The sequence below is a fragment of the Littorina saxatilis genome, linkage group LG11, assembly GCF_037325665.1.
Source record: "Littorina saxatilis isolate snail1 linkage group LG11, US_GU_Lsax_2.0, whole genome shotgun sequence".
Lineage (NCBI taxonomy): Eukaryota > Metazoa > Mollusca > Gastropoda > Littorinimorpha > Littorinidae > Littorina > Littorina saxatilis.
This window is the reverse complement of record NC_090255.1, coordinates 43177343-43205337: the sequence shown is the minus strand read 5'-3', so window position 1 is coordinate 43205337 and position 27995 is coordinate 43177343. Positions and strand designations below refer to the sequence as shown.

Genomic DNA, 27995 nt, shown 5'->3' with positions numbered 1-27995 from the left:
GACATGCACTATGGGCCAGTCATACCACATGACATGCACTATAGGCCAGTCATACCACATGACATGCACTATAGGCCAGTCATACCACATGACATGCACTATAGGCCAGTCTTCTTCTTCTTCTTCTGCGTTCGTGGGCTGAAACTCCCACGTACACTCATGTTTTTTGCACGAGTGGAATTTTACGTGTATGACCGTTTTTTACCCCGCCATTTAGGCAGCCATACGCCGTTTTCGGAGGAAGCATGCTGGGTATTTTCGTGTTTCTATAACCCACCGAACTCTGACATGGATTACAGGATCTTTTTCGTGCGCACTTGGTCTTGTGCTTGCGTGTACACACGGGGGTGTTCAGACACCGAGGAGAGTCTGCACACAAAGTTGACTCTGAGAAATAAATCTCTCGCCGAACGTGGGGACGAACTGACGCTGAAAATGAAGATTCTTCTGTTAACACCGCCCCAAACTCTGCAAAAATCAGGCCTTGGAAGTGAGGGAGTCTAAAAATGAAGATTCTTCTGTTAACACCGCCCCAAACTCTGCAAAAATCAGGCCTTGGAAGTGAGGGAGTCTAAAAATAAAGATTCTTCTGTTAACACCGCCCCAAACTGCAAAAATCAGGCCTTGGAAGGGAGGGAGTCTAAAAATAAAGATTCTTCTGTTAACACCGCCCCAAACTGCAAAAATCAGGCCTTGGAAGTGAGGGAGTCTAAAAATAAAGATTCTTCTGTTAACACCGCCCCAAACTGCAAAAATCAGGCCTTGGAAGGGAGGGAGTCTAAAAATAAAGATTCTTCTGTTAACACTGCCCCAAACTGCAAAAATCAGGCCTTGGAAGTGAGGGAGTCTAAAAATAAAGATTCTTCTGTTAACACCGCCCCAAACTGCAAAAATCAGGCCTTGGAAGTGAGGGAGTCTAAAAATAAAGATTCTTCTGTTAACACCGCCCCAAACTGCAAAAATCAGGCCTTGGAAGGGAGGGAGTCTAAAAATAAAGATTCTTCTGTTAACACCGCCCCAAACTGCAAAAATCAGGCCTTGGAAGGGAGGGAGTCTAAAAATGAAGATTCTCTCTTCTTCGTTCATGGGCTGAAAGTCCTATATGGTTTTTCTGTGTATAACCTTTTTTACCCCGCCATTTAGGCAGCCATACGCCGTTTTCGGAGGAAGCATGCTGGGTATTTTCGTGTTTCTATAACCCACCGAACTCTGACATGGATTACAGGATCTTTTTCGTGCGCACTTTGTCTTGAGCTTGCGTGTACACACGGGGGTGTTCAGACACCGAGGAGAGTCTGCACACAAAGTTGACTCTGAGAAATAAATCTCTCGCCGAACGTGGGGACGAACTCACGCTGACAGCGGCCAACTGGATACAAATCCAGCGCGCTACCCACTGAGCTACATCCCCGCCCATAGGCCAGTCAATAACGGGGTGTGTGTCTAAAACACGTGGAGAAGGAACATACCTGGAAAGTTTGTCTCACTAAAAGCAAGAGTATTCACTCTCTCACAGCCCATACAACGCCGACACAGTTATTTCCGGAGTTCGTCTGTTCTGGACTAAACAATCCCTGCACAGATCAAATATAGTTGTGTGTTTTTTGGTCACCTGATAGCCTCGTCTGTTCTGGACTAAACAATCCCTGCACAGATCAAATCTAGTTGTGTGTTTTTTGGTCACCTGATAGCCTCGTCGATCTTGTCTTCACTTCTGTAGTGCAGTGTCGACTCTAGCCGTGATATATTGTGCATCTGGGGAAAGAAATCACACAGATAAATCACACAGATAAATCACACAGATAAATCACACACATAAATCACACACATAAATCACACACATAAATCACACACATAAATCACACACATAAATCACACACATAAAGGATAACACAGCCACAGAATCAGATAGAGAAATCAAAGCAACAATTCCTAAAATGTTGGTCACACAGCTTTGCTTTTCCCCCTCCCTCTTTCCTTGAGGTTCGCACAGTTTATCAATATCAGCATTGTTCAGTGAATGTATGACAAAGAATGGCAATTTATAATAATGTTAATAATATTAATACTGACAGCTTATAAAGTGCGAACCACACAATCTGAAATCAAGTTCAGAAGTTGCAGCATTTCGCATGTTGACTAATTCAATTTCAAAGAATTTCAAAAAATTTCACCTGAGGGAAAAATGTCATGTATGGAAAATTCATTACTCCCAGATATGTAATCAAAATGCAAGCAATAAATTTGATAAATAGCAGCACATTATGACATATCATCAAATCTTCCCTACTTAAAAAATCTTTACCCAAAAGTAGGTAGCTAGATAGGCAGGTAGGTAGTGTGTGGTCATGTGTGCATGCGTGCATTTGTGTCTGCATTTGTCTGTCTGCCTGCCTGTGTTTGTGAGTTTAACTGTAACTGTAAGCTGGAAGCAATACCATTTCAGAAATATCCTTGTTGAGTTTTTGCAGATCAGCATCTATTTTTTTCCGGCGCTCGATGTTGGCATTTTTCTCTGCCCGCAAGCCCTTCAGTCCGTCTGTGAAACTGGACGCTCCGGCACTTTTCTTGGGGCTGGTCAAGAAAAATCCTGACACTGTCACCGTGGCAACACTTTACCACATGCACACAAACTGACCACTCACACCTAGTACACAGCGCTGAGTGATCGCTGAATTTCTTTGTCAATGTTATGAAACATTTTGAGGTTCATACAGTGCAACCTGCCTTTTAAGACCCCTTTAAGACTTAAGACCCTACTTTGTCCGCTTTTCTGTTCAGACCCCCCTGTAAAGACTTAAGACCCTACTTTTTCCGCTTTTCTGTTCAGACCCCCCTGTAAAGACTTAAGACCCTACTTTGTCCGCTTTTCTGTTCATAGCCCCCTGTAAAGACTTAAGACCCTACTTTGTCCCCTTTTCTGTTCATACCCTCTGTAAAGACTTAAGACCCTACTTTGTCCGCTTTTCTGTTCAGACCCCCCCTGTAAAGACTTAAGACCCTACTTTGTCCGCTTTTCTGTTCATAGCCCCCTGTAAAGACTTAAGACCCTACTTTGTCCCCTTTTCTGTTCATACCCCCCTGTAAAGACTTAAGACCCTACTTTGTCCGCTTTTCTGTTCATAGCCCCCTGTAAAGACTTAAGACCCTACTTTGTCCGCTTTTCTGTTCATACCCCCCTGTAAAGACTTAAGACCCTACTTTGTCCGCTTTTCTGTTCATAGCCCCCTGTAAAGACTTAAGACCCTACTTTGTCCCCTTTTCTGTTCATACCCCCTGTAAAGACTTAAGACCCTACTTTGTCCGCTTTTCTGTTCATACTCCCCTGTAAAGAGGCGATGTTCGCTGAAGACAAGCCGCTTGCTAGTGGGAAAGTTTGCTTCAATAAAAGCAAGAGTATTCACTTTTTCACAACTCATAGAAAACCTGAAAAAAGTTATTCATGTTCTGGGATTCGTCTATTTACCTCCATTTTAAGACCTGATTTTCTCAGATTTGTGGAGGTTTTAAAAATGTTTTTTTTTTAATCTCACTGTAGTGACATTTAAGTACTACAAACAGTCACTTCACTACAAGTACAACCACAAGTATAGGAGAGCAAAACTGCATTTGACACTCACTGATAAGTGTTTTAACATGCTGCTGAGAAACAGTGAAAAGGATACAAGTTCGTCCTCCGTCTTGCGTATGGTGGCACAGAGTTGCTCCATCTCATCGTCAAACTTCTTCTTGCTCGGTGCCCGGCTTCGGCGCACATCTGAAACAGTTATTGACAAGGTTAAAGGTAACTAAAGATAACCCCATAAACTTGTGCTCATGTGGGAGTGAGATGTCAGAGATTTCAACTTTTCTCAAGGCCAGGGTTAGTCATTTGGGGGGGGGGGGGGGGGGGGGGGGGGGACTTCTGGACAGCACTTGGAAAAAAAACCATTTTAAGACCTTGTTTTTCAGACTTTCTGTTCACAACCTCTGTACATTTACCCCCACTTTAAGACCCCCTCCTTTTTAAAGACCTCATTTTCTCAGATTTTTGGGAGGTCTTTAAAGCGGGGTTCCACTGTACAGGTGAACCTCCCTTGGCAACCACCACTGTACAGGTGAACCTCCCTTGGCAACCACCGCTGTACAGGTGAACCTCCCTTGGCAACCACCACTGTACAGGTGAACCTCCCTTGGCAACCACCACTGTACAGGTGAACCTCCCTTGGCAACCACCACAGTACAAGTGAACCTCCCTTGGCAACCACCACTGTACAGGTGAACCTCCCTTGGCAACCACCACTGTACAGGTGAACCTCCCTTGGCAACCACCGCTGTACAGGTGAACCTCCCTTGGCAACCACCACTGTACAGGTGAACCTCCCTTGGCAACCACCGCTGTACAGGTGAACCTCCCTTGGCAACCACCGCTGTACAGGTGAACCTCCCTTGGCAACCACCACTGGATAACCACCACCTGCCCAATTTGAAATGTTTGTACAACCACCCCAAAGAAACCAGCTACTTAACAGGTTGGTTTTGACGACCTTACAATCAATAGAATCAGTTCAACATCATGAACACTTTACAATCACAGTGGCTGACCATGTGAACGAATGTATGTCTACAAGTCCCTGGTACAATTTAATAAAAGTCTGTCCAGCTTCATATCAATAGCTTGAAATGTTGACTAATTTGAAGTGTTTAATTCTAAATGGCATAATGAAAAAGGCTATGTCAAAATAGGAAAAGATCTGTAAGAGCAAAACTGACCGGCACCAATCACTGACCAGCATCAATCATGTCTAAAAGCCACAACCTCACACAATTTCCTCAGCTCACTTCCAACTACAAACACCTTATGAGTCAGTCATCATTATGTATAGGAATGCACAAAATACAGAGGGGAACCCCCACAAACATGTAAGGCACACGTGGTCAGGAATGATAGGTTCTCAGGTCACACCAGAGCCACGGCATGGGTGAGGGGGGTGGGGTGAGCTCTCATCCTGTCAGAAAGTGAGAGACTGTAGTGTACTCTGCAGTTTCTGGTTCGGCCTTATACTAGTAGAGCTGAACCCCCCTCCCCCCCCCCCCACTTCCCAGACGAAGAACAAATTTGTATGTCTGTGAGACCTCCCCCTCCCCCACCCCACCACCCTCATGTGCCTGTATGTCACAGCGACCGACTTGAGGCGGATGATGAAACCCTATCTTCGGCAATAAAAGATCAACACATCCAGAGTAGCTAATCTCATCGAGGCTGTGAATAAATAGCCTGATCAACTGTGCTCTTCTTATCCTAAACCCTAGCAACAAGAACCGACTGTAGAAGGGGGTGGGGCATAAAGAACACAGTAGTGCCGTGAGTGTGCGTGTAAGGCTGGGACCGAGAGGGAGTGGTTGGAGCAGAGGAGGAGAGGAGAAGACTAGTGTGTGTGGTGGGGGTGGGGGGGGGGGGGGGGTGTCTCAAAGTCTTGCCCACAAGCACGTGCCACTGGAAGGGGGTCTCTCGTCTTGATATTAGAATCCAGTGTCATATCGCCTGTGCTCTGGTAGTATTGGAATGACGGTATATAATGAAATGCATAATTAAACAGCATTAAAAGCGGGCGTGGTCGGGACGGGAGAGAAGGCACGTTCATTGCAAGGCAAGGGGTGAAGAATAAGAAAGAAAACGGAGGTGGGGGTGAGGGGTATTTACACATATAGAGAATACAACAGGAGAAAGGAAGATGCACGCGAATACAAGAAATACACCACTGACATGACTTAGCCTGTATACTCTATAGTCTCTGGCCTTATTTCAGACAACCTCCCTACTTTCGTTAACAAAACAAACAGAAAGAAGAGCAACAGGCCGCAATGTTGAAATGACAACAAAACAACGCTGCAGTGATTCCAAAACAACACAAGCATAACACTGTTGACCACAAACACTGACATAAGATAAAACAATGCTCTGATCAACACTTGATTCAAAATAACGCCACTGGATACACATACGGACAGCAAATAACCATGCACTTACGCAACAGTCCAAGAACATGCAATGCTGCTACTAATGCCACAGTGTGCACACAAAGTGATCCACATTCATCTGGACCTTTCGACGTGATATGCAATGCTGCTACTAATGCCACACAAAGAGATCATCTGGACGACGTGATATGCAATGCTGAGCACTAATAATGCCACAGTGTGCACACAAAGAGATCCACATTCATCTGGCCTTTTCTCGACGTGATATGCAATGCAAGGAAACAAGTCCTTTATACAAGGAGTAAAAGTGTGAGGGCTTGCGCGTGGCTCTGTACTATCGGACAGCTGGTTATGGGTCTCTATGGTTATTTTTAGCGCCTGATGTAACTTGTAACCGCCTTGTGGTTTAACCTGTCCACACGTGGTGATAAGCTCACCACACATGTCTCTGATATGCTCTGGTTGTTTTAATGTTTATAGTCTCACTCCCAGTCAATCACAAATAGACTTCCTCACTTTGGTTTTGCAAACGTGAGTAAAACACACACACACAACAAATATGCCAGCAGGCACACACCAGACATGAGAACAGAACATGGTCAAAAAAGAGTAAATACTGTTAAGAAAATCAAACATCCTAGCATATCACCACATACATGTCCCTAATACTAGTAATAGGCAAGCTTAATGTGAGCCCCCCCCCCCCCCCCCCCCCCATCTAGCATTCACAAATCAAAAATAACTTCGGCAACATTTACAAGATTGTATCAGTTTTTCTTAAATGTAAGAGAAGAAGGGAAATAGCATTTATACATGAGGAGTGTTGCTTACAGCTTCAGAATCAATTCAATGTTTCCATTTTTCATATCCAATATGAACACCCAGAGGAGTTGAAAAGGAGGACAAAGATTCTAATGCCTGACACACACACAAACAGATACACACACACACACACAAACACCACACACACTAAATCAAAACTGGTCTTCATCACTCTGGTTTTGCAAACTTGGGCAAAACAAACAACCACTCATTTTAACAACATTAAATTCCTGCAGTATTTTAATCACTATATTATAAGGAATCTCTAATCAGAACTTCACTTAAAACAACACATTACATCACAGCACGTAAGTTATAAAGTTGGACACTCACTTGCAACTTCACCTACTACGGAACAAACAAGATTAGTTTGTTTTCACTATTCGAAACAACTCAACTTGATCACAAGGCCGCAGACACTGAAAAAGCAGTAACTGACAACATTTGAACTTGCAACAAAGATAAATCTGAAGTCTGGATTGTATTTGTTGCAGATATGAAGGTTGTCCAGTGGAAACACCCCCCCCCCCCTCACAAACCTGAGAACATCACTTTAATCAGGTCTTAAAAAGAAGGGAGTCTATCGGGGATTACAAAACCATGATGTAAACAAAAGGAGAGTGTGATTTATAAATGGCAGACTAATATATATATCAAAGGCTTGATGGTTCTTTATCGTGGATAACAAAACCGCTATGTATACAAAAGGAAAGTATAAATGGCAGACTAAGACTGGAACTGTTATTCACACCTTTTTCAAGTTATGCAACGACATTGAGACTCCTCACTGGACTAAAAACTGGAGACAGTGTTTTGTGCTCAAAAAGCTGATACTGACAGACTTGGATTAATGTATAATGTGTCAGTTTGCATTTCTCTGTATTCATCAATTGTTTATCAAAAGTCACCAAAATGAATCTTTCATGCAAGAGCGATTTAACAAAAAAATTTCTAAAAAAAGTTCGAAGATCATCAACAATATTATTGATGGAACTTAAGGTCTGGTACTCATGTTTGGTGTGAACTCCATCTCTGCTTAACTCACGGTAGTGTCACTAAACATTTTGGCTGTTAAAATTTAAATGCAAACTGTAAATATTAATATCAAGACCAATTCTTTGTCCCACTAGCTACTACTAGTAGCTTAATTACACGTAAAGTCAAGGACTTGTTTTCAGAAAACGACCCGCTTCCAAAAACAGTTTTGTTCAAAGACAAATGCTATGAAACAGCATAATGCAAAGACATGTTTGCTGTAAAACTGTACACCCTAACAGACATATTTTGTTTTATTTTTCATACAGTGAAGGGTTTAATATGAAGTATAGAAAAGAAGGGGAAAAATTGACAGAAACAAACTTGACTGGCATGCAAGGGAAAAACCCTTTCAGAAATCCAACCACAATATTCTGTCCCAACCACTCCCTAAAAGTAAAACTCGGTCAAAGAAAGTGATTCACAGCATACATTCGCAGTATACTATGGTCAGAACCAAGTAGTAGTCCTTGGTCAGAACACAAAGCAAAACTGACATAGGGGACCTGCAACCTTGAAACGAATCTGACACAAATAATTTCAGATTTAAAATTTTAATCACGATGCACTCTGTAGCAGAAATGGAAGGCCCGGTGCACTGTTCGAGTGTTCCGAGACAGCAGTGCACAAGAGTGAAACTAGATGCACTAAGTAAATGGAACAATGTTGTCGGCTGCTACACAATTGTTGACATGAAACCCTACCGACACGAAACACTGTGACATCTATCAAACATCGACCCAACACACAAGAAATGTATGCAAAAGCACACTGGTTACTACATCGACGGAGGCAAAAGTAACTTTTATGTTACAGGCTATTAACGCTATTTCTATTTCTATGTTACATGCACAGGGGAATGGCATCACATGTTACGTTACTAACAATGACAAACATTGCAACCGACTTCCCACTTGCAGTCTATGGGAATGCAACTGATCAGTAAAGCACATACCGCCAAAATCTTTGGCATCGTCTTCATTGCTTTCTTCCACTTCAGCCATCTTCGCCGATTGTGCACGGGTAGCTGATCTGCAGAAGGATCACCCAAAAGTTTTGCGAGCTGTACGCAAGCGACGGGAAGGCCCACACGAGGCATCCATGTTTTCACTGTCACGTGACTTCTTTCGTCACTGCCTCTTTCAGCAGGTGCTTCAAGGTCGAGCATCAGCGCACGCGCAAACAAGTTGCTAGCGGGCACTCGTTTCGGGGCAGCTTTGGGGATGAACAAAATGAGATCAAACTGTAAAGGGGGATCTGTTTGCACACCTTTTTTTTAAAACTAATGTTTAATGACACATTGCATAGCACAAAGTTACGTAGTTATAAAGCTTTTGGTTCTCAATAATAAACAAGCAGAGGCAAACATTCTTTTTACGTGGACATTAGCATAAATTATTGCGCGATTGGCGTCGTTCAGACTCCAGTTAATTTAGCAAACTTGCTCCAATAGTTTTCTAAGACATACAAATTTGAGTGATGAATGTGACTGTCTGTGAAAAAATCCGGTCACTTTTAAATCTTTTCCTAGCTAGACTAATTGCTAACTAAGGAACTATTTTCATTGCTTGGATCAGAATGCTGTGATTTGTCTCTTATTCGAAAGTCGTGTTTGGGCGGGAAACAAAAGGGTCGCCATTTTGTGTGTTGGTGTTTCCAGGAATAATGTCGGAATTTTGTGTTATTTGCAGCAATCGACCGCCTGATTAATGTTTGAGATCTGAGGAGATGTTTTTTAGACCTTTATTCAATTGACAGTATTTCTTAGTTTTAACGGTGAGTTGTATTTTCTGCTTTATTGGAAAATATCTGTGTGCGTGGTTTGACCTGAATTCAGGAGGCATTCGCGAACTGAAGAGGAAATGCAAGTGACATGGTTTAGATCAGTGATTACTATTTTTTGGTGCCTAGCAACAAATTCACTGCGCGTTCCTTGCAGGATAAATCGAATTGCTCATCGTGGTCATAACTTGTAGCAGTGGTATGTTTTTCGTTCTTGGTTTTGCAGCATTATTTTCTCACCTACCGGGTTGTGCTTGTTTAGAGTTCAGCCTGTGTCACGTCAATAATGCAAATAATATTGTTAAACTGCCTTGAGTTTCTTTGCGTCACTCTTGTAAAATAACATCCACTATCATGACTGTTGGGTTCATATTAATATGTTCGATCAAGAGAGCTAAATTACAGCGGCCCGAGTTGTAGTACTATTTGTGTAGTGTTTATTGATTGTTGTGAAGACATTTTCGAGGTTTGCCTTGAATTATTTCCCTTGAACTGTGAGTGTGAAGTCTGCTAACAGTAACTGTCCTGTCCTCATAAATCTAAAACAAATCCACAACAACAATGGAACCGAGTTTTATTTGTTATGCAGTCTCATTACAGTTACCTTTGCGTATATTTTGTACATTGTTTCAGTGTTTGACTTTGATTTATGATTATTTTACATGTTGTGTTGAGCCCCCTTTGGCCTTTCCTGGACACAAGGATGGAAACGGATACATATTGTATACAACTTGCAAGTCTTTCCAGGTCTCCATAAACCGATTCGTAAACGAAAACAGGGTACAACTTAAACACAATTTTATCACTGACGGTCAGTTTTTGATCAGTTGATGCTCTAGTAACACTAACAGGCTCGTCAATAGACCTTTTCGGTATCTGAGCAGCTCTCGCGAGACACGCTCTCTATTATGCTTTGAACGTCGCGAGAACTTCGAACCTTGGCTTGTGCAGCTCGCACGAGATCGCTGTACCGCATGCTTTGCTATGCTCTGAAGTTTACGAGAGATTACGAGAGCTTGGAATACCGATAGGGTCTATTCTCGAGCCTCTGCTCTAGTCTCTGTATTATTGAGGTCAAACGAATGACGTCTCACAGCGTGCGCGGTCGTCCTTGGCGGTCAAGAAAGCCGCCGCGATCATTGCGCAGACGACACTTCTAAACCACCAATATTTTTTGTGCGCATCACGTGCTCCACATAAATCGGCCAGAAATGAAGCAATTGGGAAACCTGGATTGTCTATTGGTAACAGAAGTCTAAGCCCTGAGAGTGAGAACAACACTGACGGGAATGATGATGACATTTTGTTGCCACTTTTTAATTGAGTAGGGCGCACACACTGCTTGGAGGTGGACAAGTGTTTACATTTTTTAAATGGAGACCATAACTATTTTAGTATTTACGTTCAAATTTTCTATAAAAAACGAGTGATGATAATATGATATTATATATAATAAGACAAAATTTACCCAATAGTTTTGTTCCATAAATCAGCAAAGCCATGTTATTGTTAGCGAATTTAAAGATGAATAATATGAAATCCAGGTTTTTTTAATTTCTGTGATTTAGTATTACTAATTTAGTGTTCCATCAAAGACAAGAAAATGTTATAGTTACTTTATTCGTGCTGAGTACACTATGAATATTTTATTTAAATTTACCTGTTCACCATCTAACAACTTGGTAATATAGACATTATTTTTGGAATAAGACAATATATCGAGGTTATGGAATTTTGACATATAACTCGTTATTCAATTTATTGACATCTTTTCAGCAGAATGCCAAAACTGATTATTTTTTATTATAGATTAGTGTGTATATTTGTATTTGGTACAGAATGAAAGATAAAGGAATGTGGAATCATGTATTGTCCATTGTATTTTATAGAATATTTCTTATGGAGAATGATTTACTTCGTCTAAAAAAAAAAAAACCCATCAAAATTGCCAAGAATCGAGTGACATTAACATTCCACGACGACGATATTCTATTTTACTTGATAACTGAACGGCTGTTGCTCTTTGTGTTGCAGGTTGACGGTGTGATCAAAAGGCAGGCAAGATGTTTTACGCTCACTTTGTGCTGAGCAAGAAAGGGCCGCTAGCTCGGATCTGGCTGGCGGCTCACTGGGACAAAAAGCTGACCAAGGCTCACGTGTTTGAGACCAACATCGACAGCAGTGTGGAGGCTATCCTCAAGCCTAAGGTATGCATCTTATTCAAAATACACACATTTGAGATAAGTTCATTAGCTGTATGATACACACATGTATGAGTATCTACATCCTTTTGACTGAAATCAGTCTTTTTTGTGAGCTCCAAGACATAATTTCAGAGCTGTTTTTGTGTGCTCCATCATCAGAATTAGTCTATTATTTTGGAACCATAGATCCTTTTCAGACTTTTTCATGTACCCTTGTTCCCATGTCTGATCAGAAGTGTTTATCTGTCCACACTTAAAAGACCACTGGGTCAAACGACACTGTACAGTGAATCACTGAATGTAACGTGTGGGGTTTTATGGTCATAAATTGAACCTTCACTGATTCAGATGATCTACCATTCTTATTTATGTTATTTTTTTATTCTGAATTTTGGAACAGTAGGTCTATGACTCATCTGTTTTTACATTGATTTAGTCAAGTTTTGACTAAATGTTTTAACATAGAGGGGGGAATCGAGACGAGGGTCGTGGTGTATGTATGTCTGTCTGTCTGTGTGTGTGTGTAGAGCGATTCAGACCAAACTACTGGACCGATCTTTATGAAATTTGACATGAGAGTTCCTGGGTATGATATCCTCAGACGTTTTTTTCATTTTTTTGATAAATGTCTTTGATGACGTCAAATCCGTCTTTTCGTGAAAGTTGAGGCGGCACTGTCACGCTCTCATTTTTCAACCAAATTGGTTGAAATTTTGGTCAAGTAATCTTCGACGAAGCCCGGACTTCGGTATTGCATTTCAGCTTGGTGGCTTAAAAATTAATTAATGACTTTGGTCATTAAAAATCTGAAAATTGTAAAAAAAAATTATTTATAAAACGATCCAAATTTACGTTCATCTTATTCTCCATCATTTGCTGATTCCAAAAACATATAAATATGTTATATTTGGATTAAAAATTGACAATGACGAAAGAAAGATTGTGTGTGAGTGTGTGCGCGCGCGTGTGTGTGTGTGTGTGTGTGTGTGTGTGTGTGCGTGTGTGTGTGCGTGCGTGTGTGGGTGTGTGTGACCATGTTTGAATTTATTCGGATTTAGTTCTCTTTCCTTGTTTGTATTATGATTGTGTAAGTGTAAAGCGCTCTGGGCTCGTCACCACGAGGTTTACGCGCTATATAAGTAATCGTTATTATTATTATTATTATTAAAAACAAGCTCTGAAAATTAAAAATATAAAAATTATTATCAAAATTAAATTGTCCAAATCAATTTAAAAACACTTTCATCTTATTCCTTGTCCGTTCCTGATTCCAAAAACATATAGATATGATATGTTTGGATTGAAAACACGCTCAGAAAGTTAAAACGAAGAGAGGTACAGAAAAGCGTGCTATCCTTCTCAGCGCAACTACTACCCCGCTCTTCTTGTCAATTTCACTGCCTTTGCCATGAGCGGTGGACTGATGATGCTACGAGTATACGGTCTTGCTGCGTTGCATTGCGTTCAGTTTCATTCTGTGAGTTTGACAGCTTGACTAAATGTTGTATTTTCGCCTTACGCGACTTGTTTTCTCTTGCTGTTGGAACTCACAATTTAAGACTCATAAATCAAGTGCTGTTCTGTGTTGTGTAAATGCTGGGGTTTAAGTTTGCAATGCCGTTATGATCATAAATCATTATGATTACAGTTGAAGGAGTGCTCAGTGTTTTATTGCCTAATAGTACAGGAGTTATCTCACTCTGCGTGGCTTTTCAGTTAATTGCAAAAATTATTGCCAAATACTGCAGTACTGGAAGCGGAATCGTTAGAAATACGTCTCTTAGAATTAGATGATTTTATGAACACAGAATGTTCAAGTGAACGACAGTAGATTTGTGAGCATAAGCTGATATAGTATCTTTCATTTATTCAAATTAGTCTTACTCTTCATATAGATTGACGGAGGAGACCTTCCTCAATTCATCAGAGGATTGTGAGGGGTCAGGCTGGACTTTTTCTACAGTGCACTTTGTAAAAGAGCGGTACACAAAATTTGCATATATAACGTGCAGATATATAGAACGTGTATATAGAACGTGCATGGATTGGTAAGTGGATATCCTAGATGTCATCCATAGTATCCATGTTCCACCCCCGTGTCACCACTGTGGCATGTAAAAGACCTCAGTCATTCTGCCATAAGTGCAGGTGGCAGATTACACCTGGGTAGCACAACTCTGTTGCTGTTAGCTTTCCACTGGGAGGAAGCGACCCGAATTTCCCAGCGATGGGACAATAAAGTAATGAAAATATGATATGTTAACCCACACACAATCTATTCCATGTGCAGGTGAAGATGGCCCTGAGGACGTCCGGTCACCTCATGTTGGGAGTGGTGAGAATTTACTCCCGCAAAGCCAAGTATCTGCTGGCAGACTGTAATGAGGCCTTCGTCAAGATCAAGATGGCCTTCCGCCCAGGTGTGGTCGACCTGCCCGAGGAGAACCGGGAAGCCGCAGTGGCCGCCATCACGCTGCAGGAAAACTTCCATGACTTTGAGACAACTCTCGCCGACTTGGAGTAAGTTTGGGCTGAGGGATGGGGATTGGAACTGTGTTGTGTTGTTTGAACAAAAGCATAGCAGTGACAGAATTATGAAGCTGGGATTTAAAGTGTGGGTTCGGCAGTTGCTGCCATCACATTGCAGGAAAACTTCCATGACTTTGAGACAACTCTCGCCGACTTGGAATAAGTTTGGGCTGAGGGATGGGGATTGGAACTGTGTTGTGTGGTTTGAACAAAAGCATATCAGTGACAGAATTATGAAGCTGGGATGTAAAGTGTGGGTTCGGCAGTTGCTGCCATCACATTGCGGGAAAACTTCCACGACTTTGAGACCACGCTTGCCGACTTGGAGTAAGTTTCAGACGAGAGAATCTTAAGCCCCTTCCTACTTTTAAACATCTCTTGGCGTTCATGTTTGATATGGAAAATCAGCACATTAAATCGATTTTAAAGCTGTAAGCAACACTCCTTATGCATGGGTGCAACTATGCCGGCAGCCGGTTTTTGGTTTCATCGGCTGCCGATGTTTTTGTTCCAGGAGAGTTTGGGTTTTTTTGTGCATTTTAAATACTAAAAAAGCTGGACCCCAACTTTTGCCGGTTTTTGGAATTTTCCAGGTTGCACCCATGCTTATGTGAGAACTTGGTTTTCTTCTTCTCTTGGTCTTACTCTTACATCTGAGTTAAAGACAACTGATAACATTTTCTAAAATTGGTGTTAGATAAGATTTGGCAAACCTTATTTACTCTATTTTGACGATTTTCTATTCTCATGTCTGCAGGTTTGGGAAAGAGATTGGGGTTGGGACTGGAATATGGTTTGAACAAAAGCATAGCAGTGGCAGAATAATGAAGCTTGTAAAGTGTGGGTTGGGATAGCAGTTTATAGTAGCGTCTTAGTCAAAGAGTGGTTTTTGCACGCTGTTAAATTTGTCTGTAGTTACTTTCTTGGTAAGATCAGTTAATAATTCCGACCAAAATCAGAAGAAAAAAAGAGTCATTTAGTTTTCACTGTATCTGAATTTGGAATAAAAAGCCAAAATTTTAACAAGCGTGATTGCTTCTTCTTCGTTCATGGGCTGAAACTGCCACAGCTTTTACATGTGTGACCGTTTTTACCCCGCCATTTAGGCAGCCATACACCGCTTTCGGGGGATGCATGCTTGGTATATGTTTGTGTTACAATAACCTACCGAACTCTGAGATGGTTCCCGTTACTTGTGTTATCTGTTTCTTCTGGAATCTGCCATTGCAACAGCTTTATTCTTTGTGTTCCAGGGATATAGACGTACAAGCTCAGTTCTCTGTGAACCAGAGTCGACCTGAGGAGATCACGATGCGAGAAGACCTGGGTTCCATCACGTTGATGGGAGACGACGGCTTTGGTGAGTACGCTGTCAGTAGTACGTTGGTAACGTATGTTTGTTGCTGCTCAAAATGTGATTGGTTCACTATGGTGAGTACGCTGTGTTACAGTGGGCGGTGATACCTCACTTTGATACTGACAGTCAATAGTAGTATGTTGGTAACGTGTGTTTGTTGCTGTTCAAATTGTGATTGGTTCACTTTGGTTAGTACTCTGCATCGTAGTTGGCGTTGATACGTCACTTTGACTGTCAATAGTACGTTGGTAACGTGTGTTTATTACTGTTGAAATTGTGATTTGATCACTGTGTTGTATTCTATACAATCGTTGGCTACAAGAAGATAAAAGCGAAATTCTACAAAATAGTCGAGGTTGATAATCTGCATTCCTGCAATGCCTAATGCTGGAGTTAGGTGATGTGGAATGACATTCCTGCAATGCCTGATGCTGGAGTTAGGTGATGTGGAATGACATTCCTGCAATGCCTGATGCTGGAGTTAGGTGATGTGGGATGACATTCCTGCAATGCCTGATGCTGGAGTTAGGTGATGTGGAATGACATTCCTGCAATGCCTAATGCTGGAGTTAGGTGATGTGGAATGACATTCCTGCAATGCCTAATGCTGGAGTTAGGTGATGTGGAATGACATTCCTGCAATGCCTAATGCTGGAGTTAGGTGATGTGGAATGACATTCCTGCAATGCCTGATGCTGGAGTTAGGTGATGTGGGATGACATTCCTGTAATGCCTGATGCTGGAGTTAGGTGATGTGGGATGACATTCCTGCAATGCCTGATGCTGGAGTTGGGTGATGTGGGATGACATTCCTGCAATGCCTAATGCTGGAGTTAGGTGATGTGGAATGACATTCCTGCAGTGCCTGATGCTGGAGTTAGGTGATGTGGAATGACATTCCTGCAATGCCTGATGCTGGAGTTAGGTGATGTGGGATGACATTCCTGCAATGCCTAATGCTGGAGTTAGGTGATGTGGAATGACATTCCTGCAGTGCCTGATGCTGGAGTTAGGTGATGTGGGATGACATTCCTGCAATGCCTAATGCTGGAGTTAGGTGATGTGGAATGACATTCCTGCAATGCCTGATGCTGGAGTTAGGTGATGTGGGATGACATTCCTGCAATGCCTGATGCTGGAGTTAGGTGATGTGGGATGACATTCCTGCAATGCCTGATGCTGGAGTTAGGTGATGTGGGATGACATTCCTGCAATGCCTAATGCTGGAGTTGGGTGATGTGGGATGACATTCCTGCAATGCCTAATGCTGGAGTTAGGTGATGTGGAATGACATTCCTGCAGTGCTGATGATGAAGAACCTGTAAGATGAGTTGTCAAGTCCACGTGTCGGCGTCTACGGTCAACTCCTACTTCTTAGAGAACCTGATTGATTTGGTTGCTGGGGTTCAGCCTCACAGATATTTTCAGGATATTTACTGACGTGCACAACATTTCAGGCATGACTGACTCCATTTGTCTGCAGAAAAAACACTACAGCTGAGAGGACATTCTGAGATTTGAAGCAGACACAGTCATTTTAGTTCTCTTTTTCAGATGAACAGCAAATGTTTTTTAAATGGCAGGAAACTGACATAGAATCACTGTGTACCACTTTAGGGTCACACGCAGACACCATTCCTAAATGAACTTGGCCAAAATTATTGCAACAAATTTTGCACCCAAATTAAAGCATTCCCGTGTAATTTCATTAAAACTTTATATGCCAATTATTTTTTGGCCAAGTTTATGTAATGGAGTGTACTTTGCAAGAATTTGATGTGTTGATGTGATGTGATGAGTTCTTCAAAAGAGAATGCGGTGTTAGTCAAGCAATATCAAGCAGATACAGAATTGTTAATGGTGTCATGCTTGTGAGACAGTGATACATACAAAATCCTGGAAGATTCTGTGAGGCTGAAAAGAGGATGAGGACTGTGTCTTGTTAATCCATGCTTGTGAATGCATGCGTGAAGATAAGTGTGTGTGTGTAGACCACGGTCTGATTGACGCTTTTCTTGTCAATTGACACAGATGACCTCCAGGAAGAGGACAGTTTCGGCGGAGTAGCGGATGAAGATGAGTTGACGCTCATCATTCACGGCTTCAAAACCACATTCCAAAACCACCCCCTGGATTTTTCCATTATTTTTAACTCCTTAGAAATTACCCTCAAGTCGCTAGGGTTCCCGACTGAACCCTTGTCAGAAATAGACAGAGCGCGTGAACAGACTCCCGTTTGTTCACAGAAGCGCATGGACAGTGGGATAGAGTGTGACCTGCGAGAGGAGCTTGTATTGTCTCCTGTGTCGGTGTGTGATAAAGCCAGCGCCCTGTCCCCCTGCCACAGACTCCACTTTGGCCCCCTGTCTCCCTGCCAGGCCTTGAGCCCTGTGTCCCCCATCAGAAAGTGCATGTGTAGCGCCTGCCTGGGAAACACGCATCACAGCAGGTGGGCTTTGGTGGCTAACAGAGCCTCAGGGAAAACTGCTGCACAGACAGACAGCCACACCTCCCTCCACTGCAGCGAGTGTGCCACTCTGAAACGCGGGTTCTGTTCCATTCACAAAAACATTGACATCTCAGGAAAAGATACCAGTGATCTCATCTCAGGCAGCTATGGTCAGAACAGCTCGGTTTCGCGTGACTTGACAATGCAATCAAGTGCAGCAATTGAAGCAGGCCTTTTCGTCCAATCACCGATCTCAGTGTCTCATGTCTTTGAGAAGCCTGACGACAATCTAATGTCACCTCCCTGCTGCCGTCGCTCTGTCTCCAGCTCGGGGTACGGCAGTGACATTCGCAGGCTCAGCTCTTGTGCATCAGACCGTGAAAGTGTCTTCTCCATCGGCACAGAATGCCAAACACCTCAGGAACATTTACTGTCTCTCAAACAGTTTGCAGCAGAATCTTCCAAAGGCAGCAAGGATGTTGAACTTAATGAGAACAGCATAGACAAGGATTCTCAGGAAAAAGACTTGACGGTTGTCGGCCAGGAGAAACAGGTAGAACTGCCTGACAGCTGTGATGAAGTGAAAAATAGCGCAGACCAATCCAACGAAGTAGTGTCGTTAGAGGATAGCATTGTTTTGACCAAGGCTTCCAGCAAGAGTTACTCGGATGAATCAGCTAGTTCCAAGCCTAGTCTGTGTGTTGAGAGTGATGTCTTGATAACAAAAAAAATAACAGCCGTTAGCAGCATTGAACTTGAAGATATCACTATTGCAGACAAGATGGTATCACTATCAGCAGAAGCTGTAATGTCAGAGAAAATAAGCACTGTTGCCGCAGTCTGTGTGAGTGAAAAATTAACAGTTGGTACAGCAGCTGCGGGTATTCTCGAGGCAGAAAAAGTTGTGTCAGAGAAAGTTAGCACTGTTGCCGCAGTCTGTGTGAGTGAACAAGTAACAGCTGTCACCGCAGCTGGCAATATTTTAGAGGCAGAGAAAGTTTTGTCAGAGAAAGTAAACACTGTGTCAACGTCACAGACGTCGTCCAAACCCAGTGTCGGTGGTCTGGACAGTGGTCTCGGCTTGGACAGTGACCTTGGCTATGACCATGACATGGACGCAGAGTCTGGCATCTCTGAGGACATGGGCTCCGATGACGAAAGTCACCTGGGCGACCTTGACCCTGGCCCTGTGACCGCTCTCACTGGCACTGGTTTGACGCCATGCCGACCGGGTAAGAAGTCAGCTTGTGTGGGGTCAAAGGTTTTTTCTACTACCTCCTGTCTTTTATGTCGATCCTAACAACACAAGATTCCAGTTGGAGTCCAGTTGGCTCTAGTACTTGATAAAAGCAAGATTCTGCGAAAAACTATGATAGCCTTGAAAAAAAAATGAAAAAAAAAAGAATTATCACACCAAGCTCATGGTACAAATAAATGTTTGGAAAAGAACCATCAAACTGAAAATGTTGGTCTGTATGAAAGGAAGAAATGAAGAGTTCTGTAACTTGATCTGTTGGAAACTTGCCAAGGGTTTTGCTAATGGTATATTTTGCTGCCTTTGACCCCAGAGGTGACTTCTTCCTAACTGTGTTTGTTTACTTCATTTTTGTATGGCTTTTTGGTGGATTTCAGCGCAAGCGAAAACTGCAAGAAAAATATGAAACAGCTGTTTTCTACTTTGACAGAGCAGTTCATGATTGCAGTTTTCTGAAAGCAGACTTGGCTCCAATTGGGACTTGTGTCTTGTGTACTTGGAGGGGGAAGGGAGGGTTCCAACCACTTCAGTCTCATTAAAGATCTTTTCCCCTTCTCTCTCTATCTATCTCAATCTCCTCAATGTCCACCTGCCCCACGTATAACCTTTAGGACTGAGTTTGACGATTCTCTTTACTCACTGGCATTACTTTTAGTTTTACCGATTTTCTTTTAGCAAAGAATGCCAGACTGAAACACTTTCTAGCTCTTTGTCCCACAGTTCAGAGAAAATCCCCCGTAACCTTTAGGACAGAGTTTGACGATTCTCTTTTCTCACTGGCATTACTTTTACCGATTTCCTTTCGCCAAAGAATGCCAGACTGAAACACTTTCTAGCTCTTTGTCCCACAGTTCAGAGAAAATCCCTCGTAACCTTTAGGATCGAGTTTGACGATTCTCTTTTCTCACTGGCATTACTTTTACCGATTTCCTTTTGCCAAAGAATGCCAGACTGAAACACTTTCTAGCTCTTTGTCCCACAGTTCAGAGAAAATCCCTCGTAACCTTTAGGATCGAGTTTGACGATTCTCTTTTCTCACTGGCATTACTTTTACCGATTTCCTTTTGCCAAAGAATGCCAGACTGAAACACTTTCTAGCGCTTTGTCCCACCAGTACAGAGGAAATCCCCCCCCCCCCCCCCCCCCCCCCCCCACCTCTTTTTAAGTCCTGACTTTTCTGCTACTGGGCACAATAGCCTAGTGGATAAGATGTCGGACTCCCATCCGGAGGTTTGTGTGTTTGAAATGTGGTGAGTGAGTGGTGGAGACTTCTGCTCTCCCAGGTCAACTTATGTGCAGGCCTGCTAGTGCCTTATCCCGCTTCTTGTGTACACACAAGCACAAGACCAAGTGCACTTGGAAAAAGATCCTGTGTCCCTGTTACTGTTTGAGTGGCCCTTAGATAAAACTGTGTGTGTAGGTACACATGGAGGGAAAGTTTTGGTTTAACTTGTGTGTTTGAAGTTGAATGTAACTGAAAGTGGAAGTCTTGTTATTTTCACAGATTTTTTTTTAATTGCATTTTGTCTTTTAGGGTGTGTTTGTTGATCTGAATGATACAGAGCGTGAATAATAAAATCTGTGTACACATGCTTTTTTTGTATATGATAATGCAACGTTAATTCTATTTCAGGTATACATGTAGTATACAGTGGAACCTCCCTTTCAAGTCCTCCAAAAATAAGAAAAGTAAGGCTTTAAAAGGGGGGTCTTAATGGGCAGGTTCCACTGTACAAGTCATTGGTTGCTGATCAGATGCTTGCAGAGTTGAGCGGTGCAGTGGACTCGAGACGCATCACACAAGAAGCTACATGGCACAGACCTCGCATAGCTTGTAGCTCAGTTGGCGTATACACTCGGGTCTTTCCTTGTACAGGTGATGTTGGCTTTGACGAGCGCGAGATCCTGCGGGACACCACACACCTGGAGGACCCCTTGTACAAGAGTTCCGACATGCAAGGAGAGTCGTCCATGGATGACCACGAGAAGACTCTCACCGATGACAGTTCTCACAACCAGAAGATGGACGTCGACCTTGAACCTCCCGTTGTCGGCGATGGGTTTGGAGATGGCGTTGGCGATGCTTTCATGGGTAAGGAGAAACGTTTGAACTTTTGTTGTTAGTTCTGTTTGTTTTGAATTAAATGACAACGGTTTTATGGGTAAGAAGAAACGTTTGGACTTTTGTTGTTAGTTCTGGTTGTTTTGAATTAAATGACTGATTTTATGGGTAAGGAGAAACGTTTTGTTATTTTTGAACTTTTATTGTTGTTGTTACAGTGGAACCCCCAGTTTGCTATCTCCACAAATTTGAGAAAAACAGGTTTGAAATTGGAAGAATTTTTAAAATGGGGGTAAATTTAGAGGTTGTGAACAGAAAACCTGAGAAAACAGGTTTGAAATTGGAAGAATTTTTAAAATGGGGGTAAATTTACAGAGGTTGTGAACAGAAAACCTGAGAAAACGGGGAGAAAATCTGAAATTAGGCTGGTTGTTTTGAATTAGATGACTTCAATAATTATTGTTGGAGTCTGATTTCATGAATAGAAGTCATGTGACATGATGAATGCGTGACTGTAACGTTTCTTATCGACCATGTTTTTTTGAAAGTTTTGTTGCTCTTTGCTTTTAAAGTTGAATACATTTTTCATTGTTACATGCCAGTTGGCATTTTTGTGTTATTGTTGTTTTGTTGATGTTTATCAGACGCTGGTGGTGATGATGACGACGATGATGATAACGACGGGAACTTTGGTGATGTTGACCAGGATTTCTTTGGTAAGCCAGCACGAACAGTGCAAGACGCGAAAAATTAAGTCGGCACTATCGGCCTTCTCTCTCTGAGAAGACTTTACTTACTGTACTTGGGCTCTTTGCCCCCAGCGGACCCTAGGCCATTGACCACATTTCTCATTCGCACCCTGTTCTGGGCTGTTCTTTCCGCTTCTGCCCAGCTGTTGCCTTGCCTCTTTCTCTGAGAAGACACAGTTCAAAAAAGATTACTGCACCCTCTCCACGCAAACCAAGAACCATAGAACCAAGCTTTTCTTTTTGTCAGAATGTTTTACAAGCTACAGTACAGCACATTCAATTCTCTCTATCACAAAAGACATATCTTTGTTAATGGCATTTTTGACTCACATGCGAAGCAAAAGTGAGTCTATGTACTCACCCGAGTCGTCCGGACGTCCGTCCGTCCGTCTGGAAAACTTTAACGTTGGATATTTCTTGGACACTATTCAGTCTATCAGTACCAAATTTGGCAAGATGGTGTATGATGACAAGGCCCCAAAAAACATACATAGCATCTTGACCTTGCTTCAAGGTCAAGGTCGCAGGGGCCATAAATGTTGTCTAAAAAACAGCTATTTTTCACATTTTTCCCATTTTCTCTGAAGTTTTTGAGATTGAATACCTCACCTGATATATAGGTCAAAGTAAGCCCCATCTTTTGATACCAGTTTGGTTTACCTTGCGTCAAGGTCACAGGAGCTATTTTGAAGTGACCTTGACCCTGAACTATGGAAGATAACTGTTTCAAACTTAAAAATTATGTGGGGCACATGTTATGCTTTCATCATGAGACACATTTGGTCACATATGGTCAAGGTCAAGGTCACTTTGACCCTTATGAAATGTGACCAAAATAAGGTAGTGAACCACTAAAAGTGACCATATCTCATGGTAGAAAGAGCCAATAAGCACCATTGTACTTCCTATGTCTTGAATTAACAGCTTTGTGTTGCATGACCTTGGATGACCTTGACCTTGGGTCAAGGTCACATGTATTTTGGTAGGAAAAATGTGTAAAGCAGTTCTTAGTGTATGATGTCATTGCTATGTTTAGTTATTTGACCTTGACCCTGAAGGTAAAGGTCAAGGTCAAGCATGTGAGTCGTATGGGCTTTGCCCTTCTTGTTGAAAGTTTCAGACATCTTTGTTGTTGGTCTGGCATAGTGCTCACAAATACGTGCGCAAAAGAAAGAGTTTGTACTGAATTAATTTAGTTATTACTAATGTGTTTGTGATAAATAATCCAGTTTTCTATGATATCATGTTTTACATTGATAGGGATAAGATCGTTGCAAATACATACACAAACAAACAATGATCTGTGAGCTAACAACATTTAACTCAGATATTTGTGACCCTCCATCACGAAATGAGTCGCATGTCACCTTTGCATGATTTTCATATTTTTACAGTTTCTTAAGAGTTTTTTATGCTCTATCCAGTGGTGAAAACCGTTTTAGAAAAGAGCGAAAACTGTTTGAGTTATAAGCCTGTGACTAAGGTGACCCTCACACTGTTACTAGACACTCACCGGACTTATATTATGCCTAGCGCAGAACCGCGCGAGGTGACATGCGACTCATTTCGTGGTGGAGGGTCACATTTCTAACAAAATGTTGGCCTGACCAAAGGCTATTGTGGAACAGGGGCAACAACACCTGGGTATTGTGGAGATGGTTGATACATTTGACATGACGTGTTTCAGGTCAGTGGGGAGAACCTGGGGGTCTGTTTGAGGACACGCCCATGCCAGAAGTTCCTTTGCCTCAAGACGTGGCCGAGGGCAGCTCAGCGGTCGACAAACCTGAAGGTTAGTTTGTTATCCCTCAGAAAGCTTAGAAACTGGTGTCAGTTTGGACAACTCACTTGACTTACTTTCTCTCAATTAGCATCTTCTAGGCATTAAATCAACCTATTCTTCTTCTTTGTCCATGGGCTGAAACTCAAACCCGTTTTATGTGTATGATAGTTTTTACTCCACCATTTAGGTAGCCATACGCCGCTTTGTGGGGGGGGGGGGGGGGTGAACCCAGGCCTGATAGTGGCTTTGTGGGTGGGGGGGTGTGGTGAACCCAGGCCTGATAGTGGCGAGTAGAAACATGTAACTGGCGAGTAGGAATGTTCATGTACCCGTCAAGTTGCTGAAACAAATGGTTGGTTTGGCGAGTAAAATTTGCTGTCTGGCTTGTACATTTTGAGAAGCACCAGCCAAAGGCTTGTGCACCATTTTTGACTCACATGCGAAGCAAAAGTGAGTCTATGTACTCACCCGAGCCGTCCGGACGTCCGTCCGGAAAACTTTAACGTTGGATATTTCTTGGACACTATTCAGTCTATCAGTACCAAATTTGGCAAGATGGTGTATGATGACAAGGCCCCAAAAAACATACATAGCATCTTGACCTTGCTTCAAGGTCAAGGTCGCAGGGGCCATAAATGTTGACTAAAAAACAGCTATTTTTTACATTTTTCCCATTTTCTCTGAAGTTTTTGAGATTCAATACCTCACCTATATATGATATATAGGGCAAAGTAAGCCCCATCTTTTGATACCAGTTTGGTTTACCTTGCTTCAGGGTCAAGGTCACAGGAGCTCTTCAAAGTTGGATTGTATACATATTTTGAAGTGACCTTGACCCTGAACTATGGAAGATTACTGTTTCAAACTTAAAAATTATGTGGGGCACATGTTATGCTTTCATCATGAGACACATTTGGTCACATATGATCAAGGTCAAGGTCACTTTGACCCTTATGAAATGTGACCAAAATAAGGTAGTGAACCACTAAAAGTGACCATATCTCATGGTAGAAAGAGCCAATAAGCACCATTGTACTTCCTATGTCTTGAATTAACAGCTTTGTGTTGCATGACCTTGGATGACCTTGACCTTGGGTCAAGGTCACATGTATTTTGGTAGGAAAAATGTGTAAAGCAGTTCTTAGTGTATGATGTCATTGCTAGGTTTAGTTATTTGACCATGTCAAGGTCAAGCATGTGAGTCGTATGGGCTTTGCCCTTCTTGTTTGGACTTTGAGGGCTGTAACCTGTAACTGTGCTCGGATTTGTGTCAGATTGATCTTTCTATACATGTAAATGTCCAGTTTGTTCTGGCCTCTTCTAGAATATCATGGAGCCCTGAATATGTGAAACTCCATTTGACCTCCAATTGTGGTGTGTGTGTGTGTGCAGAGCCAGACAAAGTGGCCCCAGAGACAGGAGCAGCGGACGCAGAAGAGACGGTCCCTCTGCAGGCAGCAGCCAGCTCCTCTGCTGTGTCCGGCGGTGAACAGACCACGCTGGTTCACAACGAGGATGAGGCTTTCGCACTGGAGCCACTCGACGTCACCGCTGTGCCAGGTCAGTGCTCTCCTAGATTTGCCTTGGGTCCACTTTCGTTGGTGCCTGAGAAGTGTGTAAAACACATTCTTAGAGTTGATCAGTCGAGTGTGTTGTTGATGGAAATCGGCTCCCCGAAAATTGGAGTACGACTGCCTGAATGGCAGGGTTTTCATGCCGCTCCAACCTAGTTTGCTTTTTGGGATTGTTTTAGTTATGTTAAGTTTCTCTTTTTAGATGGAGAAGGTGGAGAATATTAAGGAATAGAAAGATGAGAAATGGGTGCTTCCATCAGATTGCAGGGTAAAGCAACTTTTGAGCAACATTTCCTGAAAAGGAGATGTAGGTATGCCTGATAAAGTAAATAAAATGTAATATACATGTGTGTTAATCCTTGTTCAAAGTAAGATCAGTGATACCAACTCCATTTGTTTTATGCAGGTGGCACAGAGAAGAAGGGCAAACGGAAGAGGAAGCTGATCGTAGACGAACAGAAGGGAATCCCCAGTGAGACGATGAAGCTACAGCTGTCGGACACCACCGACATCGTCACCACCCTGGACCTGGCTCCGCCCACTAAAAAACTCATGCACTGGAAGGAGACAGGGGGCGTGGAGAAGCTCTTCTTGTTGCCAGGGCGACCCATCGTGTCCAGGGCTACTGCCAGGGTCAGTTTTACAGTCTTCTTCTTCTGCGTTCGTGGGCTGAAACTCCCATGTACACTCGTGTTTTTGCACGACTGGAATTTTACGTGTATGACCGTTTTTACCCCTGCCATTGAGGCAGCCATACGCCGCTTTCGGAGAAAGCATGCTGGGTATTTTCATGTTTCTATAACCCACCAAACTCTGACATGGATTAAGTCACTAGCAGGTCTGCACATAAGTTGACCTGGGAGACAGGGATCGCGTTTACCGGTAATTTCCGGTATTTTACCGGTTAAGATTCGCCAATACCGGGAAAAAAAGTGGATGTCGGTCAGACGTACCGATTGTTATTTGGTTTGACCGGTAAAAAAAAAGTAGTAATTACAAAAATCGTTTGTCAGTACGAGGGAGAGAGAGAGAGAGAGAGAGAGAGAGAGACAGAGAGAGAGAGAGAGAGAGAGAGAGAGAGAGAGAGAGAGAGAGAGAGAGAGAGAGAGAGAGAGAGAGAGAGAGAGAGAGAGAGAGAGAGAGAGAGAGAGAGAGAGAGAGAGAGAGAGATTTGGATGGCTTCTTGTGACAGCGCTACAATGTTGCGATTATGTCTCCATTGATGACACTTGATGTCAAGGTGTCAAACATGACGTCAAAAATCAGACATCATACTTTTCGCGCCATTTCTTTCGGTTCCAGGTTCATCGTAAAATCTTTCAGTTTATGTTATAAGGGACGGCGTCTAACTATAGCCGACATAGCATCATACCGGGAAATCACGTACTCACACCAGCTTAGATCTTTGTCTACATACAGTTGATTTAATCACATATTCTTACTCCAATTCTTATGAATGCATTGACTTTAGTCCCACATGCTAGATGTCGAAAAACCTCTCAAATTACCTGCCCTTAGTAGGGTGGTAACCAAGCTAAAAGCGACGCCATAGCCGTTGCTATGGCCTGACCTTGCTCGGTTACCCATAACACCCTGCGCACCACGTGAGCGCCAGCATCCGTAATAATCATTCTCGACTTTCGACAACACACGGTGGACGTGTCCGAATTTCGCTCTCACTTTTGGCCTTCACATGCCTGCTTGTCCGTGAGACTAGCCGGTTTCCTGTGGGTCTACCTGTCCGTCTACCTTTTGGTGAGATCTTTCCTGTTTATGTTTGGTTGAATGGTGTTAGCTTTGTGTTGAACATGCACGCAGACGTTTTTTGTTCTGGGTGACTGTTTTTCGCCGGTCTTAAAATGGCCGACAACAAAGCTAAACTCGGCGCGAGACTGGAAGGTGGCAAAGCTCTTAGCCTGGTTTAGTAACTATTCCTAAGGGTAGCCTAAGAACTTTGATTTGCCTATTATGCGGGTCGTAGATCCGTCAAACAGCACTTCTTTTTATGTTCCTATCCCTCCGAGGGTGGGTTCAGTTCTTTCACAGCTCGCTTCCCCTGTTGGGGTTAATCAGCCTTTAGGCTCCTTATAGACTTTTTGTTGGATCGTCGTCGGTGCGACTGATGGGGGGGGGGAGTGGCCGTGTGGCTATTCTTTCCCCTTTCTCTGTGTAAGAGGAATCAGTCAATGTCCTCCTTTTGGGGGGACTTAACGATGTTTTGTGTCTATATTCTCGGCTGTTTCAGGCGCGATCGGCGGTTCCCGCCCTCCCGTTTCGTCAGCTTCGCACGGTGGCCTAGTGCAAATGGCCTGTTCGGTTCAGCCCGTTTTTTGCCTCTGGTGGCTCTGGGCTGTTCTCGAGCACCCCTTCCTTTTAGGAGGGGGGGCCTGCTCCCTGCCTGCGTCTAACCACTCTGATTACCGCCGGTACTTC

At 42.8% G+C, this 27995-nt stretch overlaps 2 protein-coding genes across 3 annotated transcripts in view; one reads left to right on the top strand and one right to left on the bottom strand.

Moving 5' to 3' along the window:
• Positions 1 to 8914, bottom strand: part of LOC138980520 (uncharacterized) — a gene marked incomplete in the record, with an annotated part of 17714 nt that extends 8800 nt beyond the window's left edge. The window contains 4 exon segments of the mRNA XM_070353407.1: positions 1685 to 1755; positions 2439 to 2567; positions 3666 to 3757; positions 8774 to 8914. Coding sequence (XP_070209508.1) covers positions 1685 to 1755; positions 2439 to 2567; positions 3666 to 3757; positions 8774 to 8822 — 341 coding nt within the window.
• A 503-nt stretch (positions 8915 to 9417) lies between these two features.
• Positions 9418 to 27995, top strand: part of LOC138980527 (double-strand-break repair protein rad21 homolog) — a 33970-nt gene continuing 15392 nt past the window's right edge. Inside the window, exons 1-10 of one of the 2 annotated variants that reach the window (XM_070353419.1) lie at positions 9418 to 9594; positions 11635 to 11807; positions 14095 to 14324; positions 15587 to 15701; positions 17733 to 19371; positions 21271 to 21486; positions 22101 to 22172; positions 23893 to 23997; positions 25381 to 25548; positions 25969 to 26195. In XM_070353419.1, the coding sequence (XP_070209520.1) occupies positions 11664 to 11807; positions 14095 to 14324; positions 15587 to 15701; positions 17733 to 19371; positions 21271 to 21486; positions 22101 to 22172; positions 23893 to 23997; positions 25381 to 25548; positions 25969 to 26195 (2916 nt within the window). In that variant the 5' untranslated portion in view covers positions 9418 to 9594; positions 11635 to 11663. The remainder of the gene's footprint in view (positions 9595 to 11634; positions 11808 to 14094; positions 14325 to 15586; positions 15702 to 17732; positions 19372 to 21270; positions 21487 to 22100; positions 22173 to 23892; positions 23998 to 25380; positions 25549 to 25968; positions 26196 to 27995) is intronic. The other variant, XM_070353418.1, reaches the window with a different exon arrangement.